The 15,310-nt window shown below is 48.9% G+C and overlaps 1 protein-coding gene across 1 annotated transcript in view; it reads right to left on the bottom strand.

Moving 5' to 3' along the window:
* Nucleotides 1–15,310, bottom strand: part of TMX3 (thioredoxin related transmembrane protein 3) — a 495,045-nt gene that overhangs the window by 33,177 nt on the left and 446,558 nt on the right. The window contains exon 14 of the mRNA XM_069620785.1: nt 15,169–15,298. Coding sequence (XP_069476886.1) covers nt 15,169–15,298 — 130 coding nt within the window. The remainder of the gene's footprint in view (nt 1–15,168; nt 15,299–15,310) is intronic.

The raw sequence follows: 15,310 nt of genomic DNA, 5'->3' as shown, positions 1-15,310 counted from the left end.
GGGGTTTTGAAACCCTGTGCCCCATGCGATGTTGGAGTGGACGCCCCACTACTTTATCGCCCAACGGAAATCCTTGTTGAGTGTGATCTTGTCTACAAAGCTTTATGGACACCTGTATCCAGCGAGCGTCCAGGAACTCCTGAGAAGGTTGCATCCATAACCTGCAGAGCCGGATAAGGTAGATGCAAGACGGCATCATGCCGAGCATCGACTTGGTGGTTTGCACCGTGGTGTTCGTCATCAACAATAATCGCTGCACTTTCCCCTGAATGGCTGCTACTCTCTCCTCCGAGGGTGATGCCAGGAAAGAGACCGTATTGAGCCGGACTCCTAGGAACAGCGCTTTCTGCAATGGTGTCAAGCAGGATTTTGGATAGTTGATGGAGACTCCCAGACCCGTCAGCAGCTGGACGGTCGCCTCTGTGTGTCCGATGGCTAACTCTCACAAGCAGGCCTGGATGAGCCAGTCATCGAGGTATGGGTAATGTGTATACCCAGTAGACGCATATGGGCCACCACTGGTGGCAGGGACTTGGTGAACACCCTGGGGGCCAACTTCAAGCCAAAGGAAGGGCATTGAACTGGTAGTGTTATCCCTGCACTGCGAAGTGTAGAAACATTTGGCGTTTCTTGTGAATGGGGCTGCACTTCCTCGGAGCCGGGCTGCGTGTTTCAGCTTGTCAGCATCGCACAGCATTCTCCCACGCATGGGCTACCTTATCCTGCTCGTCTCAGTCTGCCGGTCCTCAGAAGAGCAGGTAGGGATATTGGGTCACCACCGTCCATGTCCCCATCAGCTGTGTCTCTCCCAGCCTCACCCCTCTCCAGTGGTGGGTTTTTGCCTGCTGTGCCTCTGGGGATGAACTGACTCAATGGTTAGTCCCTCTCCCGTTTTTAAGTCACATCTCATACAAAAACCAAACTGGTCTATGAGATTGTCTTGAGTGTTCTTCACGTCTCCAAGCTGCTTCCTCGTCCCACTATGTTGAGATGGAAGTTTAGTGGAGTCTGCCCTATTCTTCCTTGTCCCTGTGATACTAATACTTTTGGTGTGGCATAAGTACATGGGGGAACTTATGGAGTATGAGGAAGGTAGAGGGTGAGGGGAGAAAGGTGGGTCAGGGAGGATTATACTGCGTTGTCCCATGATGTCCTCCCTGTATCTCAGAATGGGAATACCTCCCCATGAGATTTTCCATGGGTTACCACACCCAGGGGGCACTATCGGGTCAGGCCTCACCTACCTAGCCTCTTGTAAAGGGTCTCTCCCAAGGGGAGAAGGGACGACAGTGCATGATTTGTCACAATACACTTTGATGTCCCTGGATGCCATTTCCTGAGGGCCCGACCGGCCTTGATCTGTGGATCAGCTTGCCAAGTCTGAAAACCCACAAACTTGCTATTTGCCTGCAAACACCCTATGGGACTGTTGATGGGATTAGGGAAATATTTAACCCCCAAACTGTACTTACCTGCACAGCAACAGACACATTATTTCCATGTACAGCTCCCACAGAGGAAAGCCAAAAAGGCCACACCCAGTTTAGGCAGGCTCCCTCAGCATCAACTGGAAGCACTAGCCAATCGCAGTCCCTTACCACTCCCACAAGACTTGTGCAGACCCTTTCATCGAAGCCTGCCCTCTACTCTTCTTACTACTCTTTTGCTTTAGGTTTCTCTCGTTCTTTTATGAGGTGGTTTCAATCTTGCTTAACTGACCACACATTGTCTATTTTCTGGGCAGGAAAACAATATGCCACCTTTCCACTACAATACACTGTCCCTCAGGCTGAGTTCTTGGTCCCTTTCTTTTGTCGCATTAACTATCCCTAGGTCTTCTATTGTTCCATCTTTTGGACTATCCTGTCACGTATATATGCTGATGATTCCCAGATCTGTGTTTCCTTTTCTTTCTTCATAGATGCTCTCCATTCCACTCTTAGTGCTCGTTTGCTATCCAATCCTGGATGCATTCTCACTTTCAGCATCGTAATGGTTCCAAAATAGGTCTTTTTCTTCCCTGTCTTGACTCTTCCTCCTCTGCTTCATTCGTCTGGTCTCTCATTCTCCCCTGCTTGTAATCTAGCGGTTAACGTGGGCTCTTCCCTTTCCTTTTCACATCTCAGATAAGGATCATTCTTGCTGGTTCAAAAATGACAATATTTTACAATCTTGTTACTTTCTTTTAATTCTACTAAATATCCAATTTCACCTCTTGTCCTCTTCTTCCTGCATACCAGATTTCCCTTCTGTGTTCCATCTTTAACTCTACTATTCACATGCTCTTTCGATTTCTCCTGACACCACTATTATTCCTTCCATTCTTTTCATTTACTGTCTTTCTGTTGAGTCCTCCCTTCTTTTCTTTCTGTTGAGTCCTCCCTCCTTTTACATTTCCTCTGGATTGATTTAATTGCATTCATGGCCCGACACTACCGATTAAGCCTCCATAATTTCTATATTACTCTTTTTGCACAATTACTTACTCCGGATTGTTCCCCAAACTCCCAGTGCTCTATATCACTTCCACTATCATTACTGGCATCTAAACACTTGCATTCCTTTCATTAGACTATTAGATCTGCATCCACTCTCTCTTTGTTCCACTCTCTCCTTAAAGCTCCTCACTTGTCACCATGTGTGTAACTTCTCTGTATTGCCTGGTATGATTTATTTTTGCTTCGTTCATTAATTGTACCATTATGTTTGTGCAGTGCTTTGGCAAAAGCACTATACAAATCAATAAATACAATCACAACCACGGGGAGGTTCTGTAGTGCTATGAAAAGGCTGTAATGAAGTTATTTGCGAGGAGAAATGCTGGAGGTAGAGGCTGAGGTTTGTAGGAGAGTGGAGCAGTTGCGAGCACAAGAGTTCAGAGGTGAAAAATGTGTTAAACAAGTAGGTGTTTCATCGCACAGTGGTGTTGGCAGCATTCATTTTCCACCAGGCTTGCTAAAGGAACCTCCTTGTGCACCCATGTTTTCTAAAAAATTAGAACGACACTGCTTACATCATAAAGCAAGACCTTTTTAAACTGTGAAAAGCTCAAATGGTTTGATGAGCAAGGGAAAGTTAAATAGCTTTGCTATTTCTATGCACAATCATCTTAAATTTGAAGAATGAACAGTGAATTTCTGAGAAAATGCAATCAGGAATTAAAAATTATAACCTCTTACCAACGAATGCTATAATAGTCCCATGTATCAAGCATTCCCTCAGGAACACACAAAGTCACAACTTTTGCTGCATTAAGTGAACAATATCAGAGGGCAGACTAGTTGGGGAGGGCCAGGAAACTACTGGTCTAGGGAAGATAATTGCAATGTGAAGCAACTCCTGAAGGCCGGGTACTTGAGATCCCACAGAGACCTTCTGCACTCCATGTATTCCAGAGAGATGGTTGGAGAGTCCTTGACACATATCCAACATCCAAAAAGACCTGCACCATGGCTTTCAATTAAACATCCACTCTGGCTTCCAGTGAAATGGGTGGTTAGATACACCATTACAGGGTATTTGGCCTGAGGGCATTACAAAGCATAACTTTCCAAGGCTCCATTAGGTGGGAGGAGAACTGTCCGCCTCACAACCACAAAATAAAACAGGGGAAATGACCAGCTACTCTGCTTAAAGATGAGGTGCACACATCAGATAGAGGATAAGCCAAACCAACCCAACACCCTTTTTGTGCACAAAATGACCTAACCCTCATTGAGCCAGCGGAGCACAGTGGATATCCTCCCAATCCCTATTCACCCCCAGAGCTTGCACCGACCGGTTATTTCCCCTTCAAGCTTTATTGGAAACACCAACTCAAAGAAAATGTAAGGAAGAAGGCCCCAGGGATTCAAAGTTCATCAGAGGCTTAAATCATTTTGACCCGCAGAGAAGACCGAAAAAACAGGAACAGATATGGACCCCTTCCTCACCAAACAAATGTCCAGACTGTATGTCATGGATACAAAATGTCCAACAGCCTTTGTAAAGCTGACTCCCTCCTCCCCCCTGAGGTCCAAACTCCAAAACCTCACTCTCAATCATACTGCTGTAGGAAATCCCTTCAGCAAGTCAAGGAGCCGAGGACTGGCCCATGTAGTATAAAGTGGATCTGCTTCCTCATTCTGGGTCAGAAGATGAGAGTGCAGTTGTGCCTTGCAGAGCTGTGCCAGAGTAAGGTGTGAAGGAGGTAGTCCTGGAGGAAGGGAGAGAGTGAATGTGGTTGAGGGTCAGAGGAGGAACAGCAAGTGGACAGATGTGCAAAGCAGAAAGCCAGCATTGGATAAGCCAAGATCTAGATGGAGTGGTGAGGAGCTGGTGCGAGACCAGTGTGGCCTGAGCTGGAGATCAGCAAGAGTACAAATGCTGGAGAAGGAATAGAGCGGAAGAAAGAGGGGGCGAAGGAAGAAAGATGGGAAGAAGGGTGAGAGGTTAAGTTGGAAGGGGAAGAGTATGGAGACAGGATGGAGGTGGTGTCCTCTCTTGCCCCCAATGACAGAAGGAGAATTTGCCCCTTCTAAAAACTCATGTACTGTGGTGACTGTGAACCAATGAGAAACTGGGAATTACTGTGTGAGGCATTCAGAGCTGAAATTCCCTATTGTAAACGACCACGCCAGTGCGACGAGGATCATCCTGCACCGGGACCTCTTGAGCTGGTTGATGAGCCGGAGCAACAACGGCAGCGGAGGGAACGCATAAAGAAATAGGCCGTCCCAGGGGAACGAGAAAGCATCGCCCATGCTCCTCGGCTGGGGGAACCTGCTGGCGAACCTCCGGCCCTTGGAATTCGTCGCAGTCGCAAAGAGATCGATTTGGGGTTCGCCCCATCGTCGGAAGAGTCGATCCACTTGATCCTGGCGTAGTTCCCACTCGTGGCACGAGCGCAGCTCCCTGCTGAGTGAGTCGGCGATCGTGTTTTTTATTCCTGCCAGATGAGGCACCAGAAACATCCCTTGGGGCGACGGCCCAATGCCACAGATCCTGGGCTTCCTTGGATAGGGCCGGGGACCTGGTTCCGCAATGCTTCCGGATGTAGAACATCGTGGTGGTGTGGTCGATGAAGGTCCTCACCACTTTGCCCTTGAGGGACGGAAGAAAGGACCTGAGGGCCCAGAACACCGCGCGGAGCTCCAAGATGTTGATGTGGAGAGACCAAAGGCCTCTGGTGAGCTGGGGTCTGAAAGTCCGTGCCCGCCGACAGATGACAGCGGGTATCCCACCACTGGATCGCCTGACGGAACGTCTCGTTGAGGGATCCTGTCCTCGAAGCTGCCCGTCGACGGGATCCAGCAGGCGTCAAGGAACTCCTGTAAGGGTCTCAGCTGGAGCCTGCAAAGGCGCACCAGATAAATGCAGGAGGACATCATCCCGAGGAGGGACTTGATAGATCTTACCCTGGCCATGTCCGTGGCCAGCAGACGCTGCACCTTGCCCAGAATGGTCCTGGTCCTTTCCTCCGACGGCGAGGCCAGCCGCGCCACTGTGTCGAGCTTGGCTCCCAGAAACAGGGCGACTTGCAACGGAACCAGGTGGGATTTTAGAAAGTTGATGGAGAATCCCAGGTCCATGAGCAGCTGGACGGTCTTCGCAGTGTGCTCCACGGCGTGCTCCCTTGTGCTTGCCCGGATGAGCCAGTCGTCCAGGTAGGGGTAGACGTGGAACCCCAGTAGGCGCAGCCGCGCCGCCACCGGTGCGAGGCACTTGGTGAACACCCTGGGTGCCGACTTCAATCTGAACGGGAGGGCCTTGAACTGGTAGTGCCGCCCTTGGACCACGAACCTGAGGAACTTTCGGTGTCTTTTTAGAATGGGGATGTGGAAGTACGCATCCTCCAAGTCCAACGACGACAGGAAATCGCCCTCCTCCAGCTGTCCCAGCACATGCTGGAGGGTGACCATACGGAACTTCTGTGCCTTGATGTACTTGTTCAGTCGTCGTAGGTCCAGGATGGGGTGCCATCCTCCTGTCCTCTTTTTTACGAGGAAGTACCTTGAGTAAACTCCAGAGCCCCGAAGCCTCTTTGGGACGAGCTCGATGGCACCCTTCTTGAGCATCGCCCTTACTTCCAACAGTAGTTGAGGGACGTGATTTTCCTTCCTGGCCATGGGTGGAACGCGAGGACACTTTTGAAACTCGAGGGCGTGCCCTTGGACCAGGGCGTCCAGCACCCAACGGTCGGTGGAGATGGACTCCCACATGCTGACGAACCTCGCCAGCCGGCCTCCCACCGGGGTGCTTCGGTGGGGGCCCGACCCCACGGTCGGTTCAATCTTGTTTGGAGGCCGCCTTGCCTCCTTGACCTCCTTGTCGACGACGGACACCACCTGACTTGCCGCGTCCCCTGTAGGCTTCCTGGGACGAAGATCTTGCCACTTGGCGGTAAGTGGAGGAGCCACTGCCGGATCCCTTGGAGGCACCTTGTCTGCCTCCGGAGCTCCGAAAGGACGGACGTCGTTGTTGGAGCACTCCCAGTGCCCGGGCAGTCTCTGTGTCTGTCTTGATGGCCTGAAGGGACTCATCAACTGCCTTCCCAAACAGGTTGTTCCCGTCGAAGGGCATGTCCAAAACCTTGGCTTGTACGTCCTGGCGGAAATCCGTGGCCTTGAGCCATCCTCGTCGTCTCAAGCAAACGCTGTTGCCAAACTCACGGAAACCGGTGTCGGCGATGCCCGTTGCCATTGTGATGGTGTGGTCCGAAGCAATCTCCCCCTCCTGTAGGATTTCAAGGGCCTCAGCCCTTTTGGCGTCCGGAAGGAAGTCTAACAGAGGAGCGATTTTGAACCACAACTCCCTGTCGTAGCGGGCTACGATAGCCAGGGCGTTGGCCGCCTTGATAGTCGTAGCTGCGGATGAGATGATCCGTCGCCCCATCGTGTCCAACTTCCTGCCCTCGCCGTCCGGCGGGGAAGTTGATGTGAGGCCGATGCCCCCCAAGCTTTCTTCATTGCTGCCGCCGAGACGACCGTATCCGGGGTAGGTTGTGCCCGAAGGCACAAGGGGGCAGCATTGGGGACCCGGTACTTTTTCTCGTACCGGTCCCTCTTTGTCGGTGCCGTGGCAGGTTTCTTGAGGAGGGTGAGCCTCTCATCCCAGATGTCAACAAGAAGCAGTACAGCGAGGACCGTTTTCCTTTTAGCCTCGTGCCGTTGGTAAAGGAACCCTTCTTTCTTCTTTTCTTCTGGGCAGAGCTGAAAAAGCTTGGATGCCCTGGAAATCATGGCATGAAAGGATCCAATCTCGTCGGGCGGGGACGCCCGAGCAGGGGGCGACGGGGGACACGTCCCGTCGTCGCCTCCGTCGTCATCTGTACCGGTTGTAGTCGTGTCTGTGCCTGTATCATCCCCGTGGGTAGTAGACCGGGGGGAAGGCAGAGCAGGCCGCAGAGGTGGGAGAGGTGGCGTAGGGTGCGTCGTCCTCCTCTTATGCAGTGGACTCTCCGAAGGTCCTGGCTCCGGTTCCCCTGTCGGGTCTGGCTCAGGTACCTCCGTCGGGGGAAGGGGCAACCTTGTCCTTATCTCCGTGCTTAAGGACTGAATCGCTGACAAAATGGCCGCCGAAGTGTCCTGCGGCGCCGGAAACGACGGCGCGAGGGCTCTTGAGGAGCCTTGTCGGCGACACCGTCGCTCTCGTCGTCGCCCTCGTCGGGATCCCTCCCGATGGGCTGGGCCTCTTCCACGGCTTCGATGAGCTCTTCTTCAGAGGTCGTGTCCGTATCCACGATGGCCACCAGCCCTTCCACCACCTTTTCCAACGAGGACTTCGTGGGGGTCTTCTCAATGGGCCAGAAAGACGACTCCCTCCGCGGTGGCAGGGAGACTCTGGGTCCTGAGGGTGCCTCCACTGGTGTAGCCTCCACAGGCGGAGTCAGGGCCGCAGCAACATCCTCAATCGAGGTCTTAGCAGGGTGAATTAAGGCCATCGTCACCTTCTCGACGCCTGGGGCCTTCACCTCGCTCCCCCTCTGCCGGAACTTTGAGATCGACTGGGGCCTCTCCAGAAGCTTCGCCGGGTTCTCGGACTTCCTCTTACCCGAGCCAGAGCGTTGGCTCATGGTTGATGGCGCCGGGGAGGATGCGCCCTGCCTGGCAGCCAAGGAGCCCGACCGTTCGGCGCGCCCGGAGCCCACGGACTTGCGGTGCTTGGCCTTTTACTGGGCCCCAGTCGCCGGGGCACCCTCACAGGACTTAGAAGACCGCTCGGACTTCTTTTTCTTCTTCTCACCTGACGGGCTCTTCCCTTCCAGCCAGTTGGCGAGACGGAGGTGGCGATCCCTTCATGGTCCGCTCCGACATGCTCCCACAAAACGCAAAGTCCTTCTCCATGTGCGTCTTGTCCTCATGGAGACAGAGGCATAATGAATGCTCGTCCTCCTTGAAAACATTCTGAAGCTGGCATCCAGGGCAGGTCCTGAACAGCTTCCCGAGCGTCGAGCTTCCTTTCTCTTGGGCCATGTCCGGGGTAGGCCTCGGAACTTCTGGAATCCTCCAAAAGCGTAACTCTATGAAATCGTCATTTTTGAGGGGCGTAGAAAACTCCGAAACGGATCCCCGTTGATCAGATGTAGAAACGGTGGAGCTTGAGGCTCCATTTAACCGAAAAATGAGAAATCTCCTGAAAAAGCGCGAAAACACAGCAAAAGCTCGAGAGCTACAGCACGAGGACTCCCAACACTTGAATGTGCGGTAAAAATCTGAGGATGGCTGCCGGAGGCGGGGCTTAGGGAGAGGGCAGTCATTGGCTGGGGGCAGTATGACCCAGAGACCAGTGATTGGTTACTACTAAGAAAGACAGATCAGAAACGAAACTGATACTGATTTTTTTCTATACCGAAGATTCCCGGCCTGACGACGGGGAATATTCATGAGCATGTGAATCCATGCCAGACCCCATGCTGGAGAAGTAGGTTGTGACACAGGATGGTGGAGTTTATTTTGACGGACATTCTTACACACCATTTAATATTCATTTTGAGGCAGGGAAACTACTCAGAGATGGGGATAGATAGGTATTATATACACTAATAAAAGTCTATAACCAAAACAATCCCACCTATGTGTCAGCTTCCTTCTTTGACACCCTTACAGTATGTAGATAAGATGAAGCTGAGTAAAGCCAAGTACATTCAGTCTGCCCAGAATTGGGCTCTTCTGGGTTTACCCACAAACTACATCCTCATGCCAAACATTAAATTGAAGTTGCAAGCAATGCAGCAATGGGCCCAGGTTGAAACCATTTGTTCATCACAGTCAACAATAAAGTCTCTTAGCATGCCATCATTTAAATCACTTACCAGATCAGCTAAGCAGTGGGAGGAAGGCAACAAGCTTTGAGAAATATATTGTCCAGTGAAAATGGAACACTCTGATAATCTTGGACATTTTACAATGGCTGACAGAGATGTTGGCACATTAGAAAGGGTTACCTTGTATGTGGGTAATGCTGGCAAGGTTTTCAATGAAGTCTGGAGCAACTAAATAGTAGTAGTTATCTAATTCTGCAGTTTGGACTAATCCAATGACAAATTTCCCAGCCAAAAGAAATGGAGTTAGAGAGGTAAGTAATGTGTTCTTGTAATGGATCCCTTCCTCACAAAGTCTCATTTTTTGATAGGCTCCCACAGCAGTATGTAAATCTGGATGAGAGAGGTGAGCAAGGACACCATTGTTCGTGGTGTATCCAGATACAGGTGCACCACCCACCACGTTAATGGAAGTACCGAATGAGGAGACTCTTCTAACAGAAAATAAGAACCCCGGCATTGATATACAGGGAATGTGTCATTAGAACAGTAGCAGTGTTGACAGCTTTAGGTTAATAGCTGGAAGGTGACAAGGTAGCATTAGCACATAGTAGCCCATTTGGTTTCCAGAATACAGATAAATGATGCAATGTAGCGTTTGTCTTCTGAATTGTAGCTTTCATTAACTGCTAGCATTATAACGCACAACCATGTATTATTTGTATGCACTATTCCTATTCAGATAGCACACTGCCCACGTCTGTGAGCATCACACAGAACGCAGCATGGCACCATATTTTCCACACTGGCTCTACGCGATAGGACTATTGAAGGTACATGGTACATGACACTTTGTAGAAAGCACACAGCACATGTTACACACTTGCCTCCAGCCAATCACCTGGCACCATGTTTTCAGGATACACACCAACAAAAAGGGTGTGGATCATCCACAGCTGCACTTTCACCCTCTGGCCCAGCACATGTACACACTCAGCTTCTCACTTTCCATTCTTCCGTATGACAAACATGTACACCCTATGGGCTTAAACCTTTTTCCTTTACATTTTGCTATAACAAAACATGTACACCTTTTGGTTTTGATTCGTTTTAGAACACCTAATGTGCGATACATGGCACTAGGTTATTGTGTCCTGTGGTTGTATGGGTACTAACAATTTTAAGAAAGATTCACCATTTTCCAGGCCTCAGTTTGAGGTATTTAGCTGCCATGGTAGCCATAAGTATTAGCTGAGGACACTTGGTTGAATTTCATCTTGCTCCGGAGACAGGCTGAGAGCCGAAGGGCGGGTGGGGGGGGGGGGGGGGGGGGGAAGAGATAGGTGCCAGCTATTTACTGCAAGGGAAGCATTTCTCAAGGGATGCATGCCTGGTCCCAGGCAACAATTGCTGCTTCATCCGATCCGGAAAGAATACATAATGTTTGGGAAGGCCACAGTGAGGGCTCTCAGGCAGCCACAATATGAAATAGGCTGAATTATATGTGGAAATTAGCAGACATTATGGTCCAGAAGCTGTGCTCAGCAGCTGACCGATCACATTATTTCTAGCAGGCCATTGATTGCTGGGAGGATGCTAAGATGCAATGTACCCAAACTAGCAATATGTAACAAGATGGGGAGTTACACAGTGAGAAGGTGCAGATGGTGGGAATGGGAAATGAATGGAGGTGTGTGCCATGTTTTTCATTGCCCAATACAATCCACTAACTGTGCTGTAATTTGGAAGAGCCACTTTCGATGTCCCATTGGGACCCCTGCTCCCCCATCCCTCCTCCAGCCTCCTCCTCCTTCACCCCTGTCGCATCTGAAGTAGTTATCAGATTTGTCCGCTCCATGAAGGCCTCTTCTAAGCAGGGTTGCCCTGCTCATCCAGGACCATCAAGGATAACATTGGCTCTCTTGCCAATGCTCTCCCGGATTTCTGCAATCACTCATTCCTCACAGGATCTTTCCCCTCTTCCCTTAAGCATTCCCTTGTGCGTCCACACCTGAAAAAACCTTCATCAGATCCTACCTGCCCTGCCAACTACCGCCCGATTTCTATCACCCCCTTACTGGGGAAACTGCTGGAGAAGTTGGTTTTGCCCCAACTCAACTCACACATTGAACTTGTTGGTGGTCTCCATGAGCATCAATCTGGATTCTGAGCATCCAGAGGCACAGAAACTGTTAGTCTGAACACCCGTGAAGAACTGCTCGCATCTCTGGACTCAACTTCCCAGCTGTCCTTATCCTTCTAGAACTCTCCTCTGCCTTTGACACAGTTAGCCTTTCCCTCCTCATACAAAGGCTCCATGATACCCTTGGTATCTTGGACAGGCACATGACCACTCTTCCCAAGTCATCCTGGCCAGCTTCTCATCTCCTACTTCCCTATCCACCTTTGGAGTACCCCAGGGTTCTATCCTCTCCCTCTGGCTCTTTAACATCTACCTTGCTCTGCATGCACGCCTCATCTCCTCCTTCTCTTCCAACTTCCAGTGGTATGCAGATGAAACTGAGCTCTTTTTCAAACTCGCTGCTGACCCTCTTCCACCTTCCATCATCCCTGACTGCCTATCTGCCATACAGTCCTGGTGCACCGCCAATAATCTCTGCCCCAATGCCTGTAAAACAGAGATCCTTCCCATCCGGACCCATGCTCCCTCCTTCTTCCCTTCACTCTGGCCTTCCTCTTTGGGCTCTCCTCCTCACCCTCTTCTGAAGCCAGAAACCTTGGAGCCATCTTCGACGACTCCTTCTCATTCCTCGCTCAAACTCAGGCCATTGCCAAGAAGTCCCACTTTTAGCTCTTCCTTCTCAAAGGAATTCTCTCTTTTCTCACTTTCCCACAGAGGCTCAATGTGACCCAAGTCCTGGTTCTCTCTAGGCTTGACTACTGCAATAGCCTCCTCTGAATCTACCATCTTTCACTCTGCGATCCCTCCAGCTAATCCATAATAGGGCAGCAAGATTTATCATTTGCCTTAAGCCCAGGAACCGCATCTCTCCTGCACTAAAATGTCTGGACTTGCTCCTGGTTGCTGCACGGATTAAATACAAATCCCTCTGCATCCTCCATAAGGTGGTCTAGGCCCGGGGACCACACTATCTTCAATTGTATCCTACTAAATACTCCCGCTCTAGACCACTATGCTCCTCTGGCACTAACTCTCTGTGTGTAAAGCATTGTGCTAAACAGATGGCAGGGGGTTGTTCGCTTTCCTCAGCTGGCTCCCTGCTTTGGAACAGCCTCCCCCCCTCCCTCTGCTCATTGAGCAGGATCTTCTTAAATTCCAGAAGCTCCTTAAGACTCCTCTTTACCCACTCCTTCCCTTCTTCTTTCCCCTGATAATCCCACAGTTCCTGCGATTGGTGTCCTGGGCCCTATGCATCCTCCGGGCCCTGACCTCCCTCACCCAATCGGCCCAGCTCTATCAGCTTCTATCTGCACTTGCACTTACACCCTCCGCCCTGGTGGCTCGCACGTATATCCCTCGCGACTCCAGGCCATGTATCACTCAACATTCCTATTACTTCATCTGTGGCTCACCCAGGAGCTCAGACACCACAGCACTATCCCCCTGCCTTCTTCCTTGCTGAACTTGCACGTTCTGAATACTCAAAGCGTAGTAGGTTTGTCCCGTTTTCCTCTTTAACCCCACTGCTGTTATTTATTGTGTTTTCAATGTATTTTAATGTATTTCCCACTCCTGTTCCTTCCCTTGCCCTGTGGGCGCTTTGTAAAAGTAATTTCTTATTGTATAAGTGCCTAAAAAGCAAACAAATAAATAAATGTCAAAATACTGTACACATGCATTGAAAATATGGGATACAAAGATAGTGAATATTTCTTAAAGTCTGCATAATTTCTTCAGCAGAATAATATGATTATTGAATTGATAATATTTATATTACAGAATATTTTTGATTTCCTTTGAAAAAAATTGATAACACGTTGAACAATGACTTCACAGATGATACACTATATGAGACCAGTGATCAGCGTTAAATGTTAGAAACACTGCCGACATTGAAAGCTAGGCTGTCAATGGCACTTCAAATAGATCCTTTTGCTGCTAATATTTTCATTGTGTTCAGACTAATTACTGGTAGCAGCTACACCCGAAGAAGGGGCATTGAGCCCCAAAACGCATAGTGAGGTGTCCCCCTCCAAGCACCACACAGAGAACTTAGGTCTTGTTGGTGTGGTACCACTTGCATTGAGACACTAAGCTGCGACCCATTGAGTACTGTACAATATACACTATTGTGGAATAGTTCCATTGTTGACAAAAGAAACTCTTCTGTGAAGTTTATGAAGGAAAGAAACTTTATTATTGCTTTTAGAAGAATTTGTTTAAAATGAGGATGAGACAATTAATCCTTAACATGTATTACTTGAATTTGTGTTAACTAATATACATATATTTTTGCATCAAAAAGGAAGAGGTTTTATTTACCACAATTGTATTGAACGGGTCATTCATCAGTGTTTCTGATGAATATAATTGCAAGGCAATGTGTGGGCACATACCCAAACAAACCCTATAAACTCTGTGTCCCTCCTCGTAGGTCATTCCTCCCTATCTGTACTTCAATGCAATTGTGTTGGCTTATAGGTGACGCAAGTGACACCCAATAGCCCAAACTAAAAAGGAAAGGTGAGAGGCAAGCAGTAGCCCCAAAGCAGCAGCCTTGATATGTGACAAACACTTAACAGAGGAAACATGCTTGAACGATTCATAAAAACCATGCCCTAGCAACCAATGCTCATATGTTCTATATGTTGTACATTAGACCAGAAGACTTTGGGTCAGGTGCTCACCCAGCTCAGATTTACGCCAGTCATGTGCTTCCTATAAAGGTACCCTCAAACGTATGTTACTGGAGTGCAAACCAACTGACTAGGTTTAGGTGAAGGTGTGGCCCACAACGGTCACATTTTGATTCCCTATTCTCTCTTCCAGCAACTCTTAAGGGCCAAAAGTGACCAAACCTAATGGAGGAAGATTGCCTGACACCCTAATTGTGTCTGCATTTAAGATCATAGTGAAGGAGCTAAAACGAAGCCACCAAAGTCTCTTGGGAAGCATCCAGAAAACAAGCCAGTTGTATCCATAGAGTCTTACGCACACACACAATGAGTCCTTCCTGCGTTGGGAGCACATAGCACATCTTGCACACACAGACATATATACAGACCGCTTCATTTTATCCAGCTCTGGTCATAGTATTGATGTATGGGGGTTGTGGAGGGCCAGACAACACCTTGAAGATGTGGCCTAACATTTTAACAATTATCCTAATGATAGTTTGATGTACGAGTTTTCGTTTGCACTGAAAACACACATCACTATGAACAACATGCTTTACTCTGGCTATAGGTTATGAGCACATACATGTGCCTTTTTTGTAGCTGGTTTGGCCACATATCTCAAACATTTAAGTTCATGAATCTCTAGTTTAAATTGCAAAGGTGCTATGTTAGGAATGGTAGGAAATATAAATCGACTACCATTGCCATCTCTGCGCGTTAACCTGAATATGTTCAATAGCACTAAAGCAAAGTTACTCTTAAAAACATGGTGCCTACTCCCAGAGTTTAATATGGTTTCTGGATGGCAACACTGACTTCTCCTATGGCCCATTGCCTGTCAAATGTAAAGGGTATTTCTTCCTGGTGAATTCTTCATGAAATACCCACTCAGTCCTGGCAAACTGCATAATGCAGGCAAATGAGGCCAAAGGATTGCTCTGCAATCAGAAGAATAAAGTTCCGCCTAATTATTATCCCATTGCAACCCGTATATTCAAGATGTTGCAGAATGGGATGAGCCCACCGCAACATGTTTCAATTGTTTGCAGTTTCAAAAAGAATACACACCTGTATGTAATTAGACAAAATGTAAACTTCCCACTTACTTCTGCTGTACCCTCCAAGATGCTATTAATAAACACAATCATATCCTGCGTGTTCTCGATAGGTTTGCGTGGCAGGTAATACTGCTGGTTTGAAGTGTTCAATACAACAATGATGGGTATCTCCAGTTCGCTGCAAAAGTAA

This window comes from Ambystoma mexicanum, chromosome 5q (assembly GCF_040938575.1).
Source record: "Ambystoma mexicanum isolate Mex_15411 chromosome 5q, UKY_AmexF1_1, whole genome shotgun sequence".
Lineage (NCBI taxonomy): Eukaryota > Metazoa > Chordata > Amphibia > Caudata > Ambystomatidae > Ambystoma > Ambystoma mexicanum.
The sequence above is the reverse complement of the archived record's forward strand: the minus strand, read 5'-3'. Positions and strand labels throughout refer to the sequence as shown.